Source organism: Cervus elaphus, chromosome 1, assembly GCF_910594005.1.
Source record: "Cervus elaphus chromosome 1, mCerEla1.1, whole genome shotgun sequence".
Taxonomy (NCBI): domain Eukaryota; kingdom Metazoa; phylum Chordata; class Mammalia; order Artiodactyla; family Cervidae; genus Cervus; species Cervus elaphus.
Genome location: NC_057815.1, coordinates 56,001,786 through 56,011,445, shown reverse-complemented (window position 1 = coordinate 56,011,445; position 9,660 = coordinate 56,001,786). Strand labels below are relative to the sequence as shown.

The window sequence follows — 9,660 nt, the reverse complement described above, 5'->3', positions numbered from 1 at the left end:
CAGCAGGGGTCCTTGACCCTGATCAGCAGGAGACAGGGCTGCTTCTGCATGACGGGGGCAGGAAGGAGGGTGAGCCTCTAGCCACCCAAGTAATCCCCGCCATAACCGAAGGAGACCTGTGCAGCAGTCCTGGCCTGAGACAGGTTTGATTACACTGATCCTCCCTCAGTGTTGGGAAGATCTCCTGGAGAAAGAAATGGCAACCCACTCCAGTATTCTTGCCTGGGAAATCCCATGGACAGAGGAGCCTGTTGGGTTACAGTCCATGGGGTCACAGAGTCGAAACGACTTAGCAACTAAACAACAACAACCTCCTTTGATGAAGGCTTGGATCACATCTCCAGGAGAGCCATCAGCATGTCCTGAGGTGGCTGAGGGTGAGGGGAACTCAGAATGGAGAGTGGGAAGAGGGAGGGTGTGAGATGAACTGCATCAAGGGCGCTGTATTAGTCCTTGGACTCGCCTCTGAGTTTTGCTAGGAAGAGAGGCCCAGGGGAAACTGGGAGGAACTTCTCTAGAACCTGGCTACGAGAGGTGCACTGCAACCACGCTAAGAAGACTCCCCTGGGTCTCTGAGTGCACAGCCTGTGCGTGACTGGGGGCCCAGCTGCTGCTGCATTCTGGAATCCACTGCTGTGTTTGTTTTTCTGGCTGCAGCATGCTGATGGCTGAGCGGGGTGGGGGTCCCAGGCAGGCTACCCTGGGGAGGCGTGGGGTTGCTCTGATGGTTCATGATGTCCTGAGGACTTCTCATCTGCCTTGCCCAGCTTCCTTAGAGCTGCTCCGCAGTCTGAGTCTCCCAGCTTTTCCTCCTCCCTCCCTCCCCTGGGTCTTTCACAAGGTCACGCCTGCACGCTGGTCTCCTGACTCTCCCAACCTCCCCTACTTTCCTGCCCATTTGGCGCCTGCGCCTGCTTCTCAGAGGACTGGGATGAACACATCTGTTAGCACCATTCAAAGCAGGATCCTTGGACCAGCAGCCTCAGCGTCACCTTCAAGCATATTAGGAATATGGAATGTCAAGTCCCCTCTCAATCCTACTGAGTCAGGATCTTCGTTTTAACAAGATGATTCATACACACACTACAATTTGTGAAGCGCTGATCTAGATGATTTGGTCTCTTTCAGCAAATCCTTTCAATCACAGTTGGGAGCCTCAGTTGCTGCAAAGGTGAACCCTTGGAATCACAAATTCACAGATCAGGGTCCTTCATTTTATAGGTCAAAGCCTTAAAGTTAAGATGTAGTTCAAGGTCTTATCATGAATTAGATGCAGCACCCAGATCTCTCACTTCCCACTTTGGCTCTGCTATGAGCAGGCTGATTGCTCTAAATCTGCCTTGCCTAGCATAGTAGCACAGGAATGTGGCTAGTTGTGGTATCATTTAAAAAGTTTTTTTTTTTTTTTGGATCTTTGTCCTGGGTTTGTGGCGTGGAGTTGCTAAAACCTTTAGAACTTCCTGAATGAAAGGCGTGAGTTTGTTATTCATAATGAGTCCCTCTGCCCACACCTGTATTTATGTGAATGCAGTGACTCAGGCTGGGCCCCTAGATAGCTTCAGACTGGTTACCAGAAAGAACTATGTGTGAACGGGGTGTGGGAAATTACACCTCCAGGGGGACTGGAGAGTGGGTTATGAAAAAATCCTGACAGGATCTAGAGAGCTTCCTAGCTGGTGACCACAGGGAGGTGCTGGGAGGGCGCAGGCCACCCCCTCTCCCAATCCTTGCCCCACGCATCTCTTCCTTGTGGCTATTGTTTCCTTTAGGACAAACTGATAAACACAGAGTACTTCCTGAGCTGTGTACCTTCTTCTGGACAATCACTGAACCTGGGGAGGGGGTCGTGCGTTGGTCAAAAGTCTGGTGGCCCCTGGGACTTGCAAGTGGCATCTGAAGCGGGGCAGTCTTGTGGGGCCGAGCCCTCAACTATGGGGTCTGGGCTGACTCTGGGGAGGAAGCGTCTGAACTGGATGAACTGCGGGATACCCAGCTGGTGTGGGAGAACTGGAGAATGGAGTGAGTAACGACAGGAATTTTGTATGAGAAGTGGTGTTGGGAAAAAGATAACACACTGGTCCAAACTGAGATAGACTGTAGGTGCAAAATACTCACTGGGTTTTGAGGACTCAGTATGAACTAGTTCATGAGTAATTTTTTGTACTGATTGACATGTTGAAATAATTTTGATAATTATGGTAAATAAAATTATTATTGAAAATAAGACAAAATGTTATAAAACTATCAATTTCTTTTTACTTTTTAAAAAAGATTCACAGTGGCTTGATTATATATCTGTTTGGTAGTACTGCTCCAAGTCTTATCTCTTCATCCATACTGTTTTATTCCTGGCTTAATTCATAGCTCTGACTGCTGTAACTGAGGGCATTTCCTGGCTATCAGCCTGAGATCTTGAGATTATTCAGAAATTCTTTATGAGATAATGGAGTTACTTAACAAGTCTTAAAAGAACTCCGAATGAAATATCTGTAAACTTCCAATTTTCACTGAGAAACAAATTAGCCGTACCATTAACAGTTAACACTCTAGCTCTGGAGTGAGGTCATCAGGTAGACGGGCTTGGGAGGTGAGAATGAACCTGGGCTGAAGGTTTTGGGGAGTGGGGCTCCCCTGGGGCTGCAAGAACCCAGGCAAAGGAAGGCTTGTCAGGGGAGCCGCAGGGGCAGGGCGCCAGGCCTGAGTCTTTCTTCCTTGGAACCCAGCGCCCTTCTCCCCGCATGGATAAGACTGAGGAACGAAGGGGCGGCTGACACTCTTGGGCTCCACTCCCAGTGGTTTCCCTTGTTAGTCATGTCAGGGTCACAGCGTGCAGAATGGCAGGTCCCAGGAGTCCTGGAGACTCAGGAAATTGGAAGGCTCAGGAGGGCAACGATGGGGCCCTTCCTTTGCCTGGATCTCCAGACTTGGGGGTTCAGCCCTGAGAACATGCATTCTGTTGGCTCCCCGTCCAGATGCAGTCGGGGTCCCCAAGGTAAACTCCAAGAGCTTAATGAGAGGAAGTGTGGTCCAGACTGTGCTGTTTAACAATTTCCTGAAACAGAAAAATCTGCTTCTGAACTAGAATTTGATTTCTCCTGCCTAAAATTCTTGCCAATTACCATATGCCACAGGTGGTGAAACTGCGATCTGGAAGAGGTAAAGGACTTCACCAATTTCACACAGCTCATCGGAGGCACAGGGTGGGAGTGGCAGCCTCAGGCCTCTTACCTAAAGTCTGCAGCAGTGTGTTCAGAACCCAGAAGCTGAGGCCAGCGTTTCCAGGGTCTGGTTCCTTCCTGAGCAAAGGGCAGTGACGACATTAATGAACCAAGACAAGACATGGGTTATGCTGTGTTTTGCCCTTGAACTTTTAGTCCCAGGTATGAATCATGAGTGTTGCCTCCTGAGTATCCCACAATGCACAATGAGCTTTATTTCAGTAAGTGAGGGATGCTTTTTCTTAAGAAATAAATTTAATTCAAGGTGGTTAGTGAGTACAAGGCCTGTAGTGCCTTCATGAAAGTTAAAAGAATCCAGTTACAAAAGAAGCACTGTGTAAAGTCTCAAATAGCTGAAGGTACAGTGGGCTCCATATTTTACAGAGTACAAAAAATTATTTCATATACAAAGAAAAATACAAATAATGTGCAAAAACCATTTTCACAGGTGGCAATTTATAAAATGAAAATGATAGAAAAATCCTTCATTCTTATCCCCGAATTTCTTATATATTAACACAGTTCTGTTTCCTAGTGTGTAGATAATTTTAAATTTGAAAATCTGATTTATTTTTCTTCTACAAAGTGGTTTTTTAAAAAGGGAACCATTTTAAAATTACTGAAATCTTATGAATGAATCAGTTAATTTTATATTAAATTATAAGCATACTACCTGAAAAACAAGGGTATAGAAATCATATATACATATTTTTGAAACATTAGTTTGGTATTTAACATATTAACATTTCAAAACAAATGTGATGATCTAGCTACCTACGACTCCAGTTGACCACAGTGGCTGTTGCAGAAAAGCTGTCTCTGTTCACTGTGAACAAACAGCATTCCTGTATCTTAAGCTGGACAAACACAGGTTATCAAAAGTAAAGAAAATCTAATGACCAAACAAGTCCTTAAGTTCACGTGCAGAGGTGCTGTCTGGGTTTCCAGTCACGCCACGGTGTGACCGCGGCCTACACAGCCCTTGTCACAAGGGTGGTATGCTCATAAACAGCTGGCTTCTGTCTCTCCAACATCTTCACTTTATTAGAGTTCAGTGCAAGTGGCTGTTTTGTGAATTAGTGCATTCAGCTTTTTGCATGTTATCTTGTGTAAGAAGCTGTCAGGGAGCAGAAGAATACATGGGACCACAAAGTCCTGGATCCTCAGGGCACCTTTGGCCTAGAAAATTCAGTATTTTGGAAGCAGTGTTTTCCTGCATTGGCCTGGTGATTACTGCACCACTCCCTGGCCAATCTTTCCCATCAGGCTATTCTGTGTGCCCCTTGGCCTGCCTGAGCACTGGTGGTCTTGCTGTGAACCCCAGCACCGAGCAGGGATCCTGGAAGCACCTTTGGCAGCACCAGAGAACCAAGTATCTCTAAGGTTGGGCGGTAAGAGCAGGAGCCTCCAATGGGAAACCTATGCAGAATGGAAGATAGTCTTGGAGGATTTTGAACTTTGCTTGTCAGGAAGTTCTCCAAGGAAGTTATGACCTTGGAGAATAGAAAGGATCCAGCTTTCATGAAGAAGGGCCCAGGTGGGTGGTAGCCGCTTGGCCTAGGGCGTGGGTGACAGACGGCTCAGGAAGCATTCTTCTGATCCCTAACCATGGGGGACTGTTCTAACCACTAGGTTAGAACAACCTAGTGCAAGACACAGGGAGGGCCTGGGGCTCTTGACCAGACTTGTGTGATACATCTACTCCAGCTAAGAAGACGCAGCAACTGCTGAGAGAGGGGAATGGCCAAGTCTGGGCAGGAGAACCTCAGGCCCTAGGATGACTCATTAGAACCGAGCAGGAAGCTGTCAGCTCTTCAAGGATTCATGCACTTTTTTCCTATCTGGCAGCACAAGCCGTTCCTCCCTCTTCTGTGTGGGTTGACCATGGGCATCAGGCATCAGAGATACAGCTCTGGATCCTGTCCATCCACTGCTGGGCACTCTGCCCATCCTGGGCACAGAAGTTATACACACGTTTGCTGGTCTTGAGCTACAAAAACAACGGAAGAGAAGCAGAGATGAGGGCAGGGCTAGTCTACAGGTTTGGGCATGTGAGCTAATCAATTCCTGTGACCTTCCCTTTTGATACTACCCGGGAACCTCCGTATTTCTCTGCCCTCCACTACTGTACTGTCATTGCTTATGGAAGTGATTTTACTTTCCTGGTCCCCAGAGTCACAGGGATCTTAACAGAAGGGTCTGCAGAGAAGACAGATACTCCAGAAAAGCCTGACTTTGCACCTTCTTGACTAAGGAAGAGGGTCTGGAATAGCTGGAGACTCTTGCCTCACCCATGCACTGCAGTCATGCAGCAAAGGAGCCAAGAAGACTCAGCTTCATCCACACCATGGTGGGGTGGGCTTTCACTTTCCCTTCCCATCTCTTTCTCTAAGCCTTCAACTGGGGCCTCACTGGGAGTTCAGAGACAGGGAAGCAGCCTCACAGCCTGAGGAGAGCACTAGAGTATGACCTGTATGAAGCCTCGCTTGGCTCTGGGGACTACAGAAGTCCCCTATCATGGGCCCATAAAATGTCCCAAGGCCTGCTGAAGATGTCAGGGAAGACAGTCATCATGTGTGACTAATGAGGTTTTTTTTTGGATGATCAAGCTTGAAGACAAAAAGATATAAAAGGGAAGTAACATCTGTTCTTGACAGAAGGTGGTGAGTGAACAACTAACAATATTTAACAAGGAGTTCCTCTGCTTCCAAGTGTAGTTGGATACCTTTTGAAGGAGTCTTTTGTCTTTTGCAAAGCAACATGCAGCCTTTATGACCCATAGGGACAGCGGGGGGAGGTGAGGTTTGGGGATTAAGAGTGCTGGCTTCAATTCTGCAGCAGTTCCCACAGCCAGGGTGGGGCTGTGGCCCATCTGTAGTCACCATCAACTGCCCTGAGGCCCCGTCATTCTTGGAGTGGATGGACTGACTGTAAGGGATCACGTTCAGAGAGCCAGGAAAAGACAAAGGTCAACTTACATCAAAGAAAGCCTTGTCACTCGTGTGCTTCGGGGCGCCCATGCTGGGGCCAGCAGGGATGACCATTTCCACTTCAGCCAGGTCGATGTGGCCTTTACAGCTTGTGTCCTCACCCGAGTCATAGTATCGCAGCTGGAACCAAAGGACACACGGGGTATGAGAGACACAGGAAGGGGAGACAGCAGGGCTTTTCAAAAGGTATCTGAATACTTTCCCATATCTTGCTCAACTATGTCTGGAAGAACAGACAAGAAATTAAAAGCTGTCTGCTTCTAGGAAGAAGAATTAGGTAGCTGGGAGAAAGGGTAAAAAGACACATTTTTTGAAATTTGAAAAAATGTATTACATATAAAAGAATAAAAACATCAACAACTGTAAAAAATATATGGAACATATGAATATGGGGTTAATGTTTAGAATACATACAAAATTCCTAGAGATTGAGAAGAAAAAGAGAAACAACCTAATAGAAAATTGGTCAAAGGATTTCAACTGGCAACTCACAGAAAAAATTTGAGCAACCTACAAACATCTGAAAAGGTGAACAGCCTAAACAGTCAAAAGTAAATGAAATCAATGAGATTTCACTTTTCACTTAGATTAAGAAATATTTAAAATGGCTGACAATATTCAGGTTGAATGGAAGGCATGAGGTATTTGTAAGCACTGTTTGTGGGGTTATAATTAGTCAGAAACCTATTAGAGGACAATATGGCAATATGAACTAAAAGTTAAAAACACTTATACCTACTGATACACCTTTCCCACCTCTAGGAATTTATCTTACAGAAACACTCCCACAAGCATGCCAAAACACACAAATGAAGAGGTTTCCTTCAGCACTCCCTCTATCAGCTAATGACTGAAAAGATGTATCTGCCTGTCAATAGGGTGTTGGTTAATTAAATGATGGTACATCAATAGTATGGAATTCTATACAACATTTAAGAAATAAGATCTATGTGAACTGGTAGGAAAATACGTTCAAGCTATACTATATTTAAAGAGCAAATTTCCAAATAGCAGGTGGGTATGAAGTGATTTTTGAAAAACAATGAATAGCTCAACATTTGACTGAGGGTTACTATGTGTAAGGACTGGATTTCACTTGAACTAAATCAGTCTGGATTTCAGAAAGTTACACGGCAGGAATGTGTCTGGTGCTTCCGTCACTGTGATTCTGGGCTCAGCCTTTTCTCTGCCTCTCTCTGCAGGCATGGTAGGAGTAGTACAAATAGAAAACTGTATACTTTTTGTATTAAATCTAAAAGACTGGCAAGAATGTAAGTATAATTTGATGTAACTGTAAATTACACACACATCATGACGTTCTCCTATGTTTTACTTAGTGGTTTAATGGGACTTTTCTACACAATGTAGGCTCTAATTTTAGACAGTGCTGTTTAAAGTCCAGTTGCCTAAAAAGGGCTTCCACTGCATATCTATAAAAAAAAAATTCTCTGTATCTGTAATCCAATAGGATTCTGTATAACCTTTATGAAACTCCTTGAGCAGAGTGAAAGGTGGTCATTCCCCACATGAAGTGTTCGTCTGGTAGGAGTCATCTAGGTGCAGCTCCAACCAGAGCACCGCACTGGGGCACAGCCCGTATCTTTCTCAGCAGACTTCATGTTACACATAAATGCACTGAGAATCTGCTCAAGGCTGACTAGTCAGTTCTAAGGCAGAGTGAAGTCTCTGGTCAGACCATGGGAGGACATATGACTCTCCAGTGAACGATGCAAAGAGGCGGGAAGTTTGCATAACATTCCCCTACCCTCCAAGATCACCGGAGCAAAGATTCTGATTCTAAGGACTGTGGGGAGAGCGGGGGGAGCGGCTAGAGCCATAGCAAAGAACCTAACGGTGGGGAAAAGACTTCCCAGCATGGACTGGGAGGTCCAGGCTGGTGTCCGCCCACTGCGGATTTCAGGTTTGGATGGGCACATCCCCTTCTGCCTATTTTAAAGCTCCCTCCCTCCTCTGTTGCTGTCACCTTTGAGGGATAGTGATGCCTTCTTTAGTACAGGGATGGGCACAGAGAAGGTGTTCAGGAAATGTTTGTTGAATAAATTAACGCCCTCGACTTTGAATGGATGCTTTGTGCTGTCGACATGAAGTGATCTGTATTCTGGAGAGTGTTCACAGGCGCGGGCTCTGTATGTGCATGTGGTATGCAACACGCTGAAACCCTCAGGTCCTCTCCTGGCCTGGTTGTGGACAGCAGGCAGCAGGAGATGCATGAGCATTAAGAAGCAGAGTTCTGTTGCTCTTAATGCTCTGGGTTCCACGGTCACTGCCTCTGTTGCACACACCCACACTTTCTCACAGGGCTGCCGCGTGCACTCTCACTGGATCCACGGAGCAGCCCCGGGTAGCTGGCTCTGCGTGTCTGCTGGGAGTCGCACAACAGCCAGGGACGGAGCCTTGCCTGGGGAGAAGTGACTGCTACAGGCTGTGATGGTGTTTATTACCTGATGCTTTGTTACATCCAAAACAAACCAACGGGGCTTCCAACCTTTCAGCAAAGCCCCTCTTTTGTACAGCGTTCCCTCAAAGGACCTAGAAGTAATGATGACATGGCGGTTAATATGATTTTACTATGTGCTGTTTCCCCTAGATGATCCGAAAAACATTAGTCGGAGCTCCCCCCAGAATTCCTCTACTAGACTCTCAGGGAAAGACTGCCTCATTCTGCTGGGGTTACCAAACTTGTGAGGTTTGGAGATCTCAGCAGCCATCCTTTGTGCCCCGCTGGGGTTCATGCAGGCTGTACGAGGAAGCAGAGCTGGTAAACGACAGGAGCCTGAAGGTACTGTGAGGAACTGGCACGTCCTGGCTTCCTCATCTCACGTGAGTCAATTCCTTTCGGCTTGGGCGAGCATGTGCTGGATCTCAGAAGTCTGCCACTGGAGAAGTGCTCACTAACACACATTCCCTCAAAAGACCCGGCAGATAGGAGACAGTAGGACCCGCCACAAATAACTACAACCTCCTGGCCTTATTTTAGTTGTAGTTTTGACTTTTCCTCTTCCAAGAACCATCTAACACATTTAAAACAGAAACAAAGAATTAAAGCGGATCCATTTTAAGTTGACAGAAGGTGGCACGGCCCAGGCCTAGCTTAGCCGAGGGCCTGCGGTGTGGCTGAGGGCGGGGCTGGGGGAGCCTTGGCTGCACCCCCTGGCAGGCTCACAACATTCACCTGTTCTCGTCATTCTTGGACGTGTACTGGCTGTACAGTGTGGCTGCTCTGCGGTCCACCCCGTTGGATGGGGGCACACCAGTGCTCTGCTCCTCTGCCAGGCTGCTGTCTGGAAGGTGCAGTTGAGGCCTCTTCTGATAAGAAGGGAGGTTGGTGGACACAGTTCCTGGGGAGCCCGAAGGGTATCTCTGGGGCTGAAAAAGACAGAACAGGAGGTAGGAAGACTTTACAAAGACTTTAAGCAACTGATCCGATGGTT

At 46.8% G+C, this 9,660-nt stretch overlaps 1 protein-coding gene across 3 annotated transcripts in view; it reads right to left on the bottom strand.

Annotated features, from left to right (window-relative positions):
• Positions 1-3,454: 3,454 nt before the first annotated feature.
• The window catches only part of SBF2 (SET binding factor 2), a 494,424-nt gene continuing 488,218 nt past the window's right edge, over positions 3,455-9,660 (bottom strand). For all 3 annotated transcript variants that reach the window (XM_043903289.1, XM_043903298.1, XM_043903284.1), the window contains 4 exons: positions 9,402-9,595; positions 8,671-8,758; positions 6,197-6,328; positions 3,455-5,208 (listed from right to left, as the gene is read on the bottom strand). In XM_043903289.1, the coding sequence (XP_043759224.1) occupies positions 5,110-5,208; positions 6,197-6,328; positions 8,671-8,758; positions 9,402-9,595 (513 nt within the window). In that variant the 3' untranslated portion in view covers positions 3,455-5,109. The remainder of the gene's footprint in view (positions 5,209-6,196; positions 6,329-8,670; positions 8,759-9,401; positions 9,596-9,660) is intronic.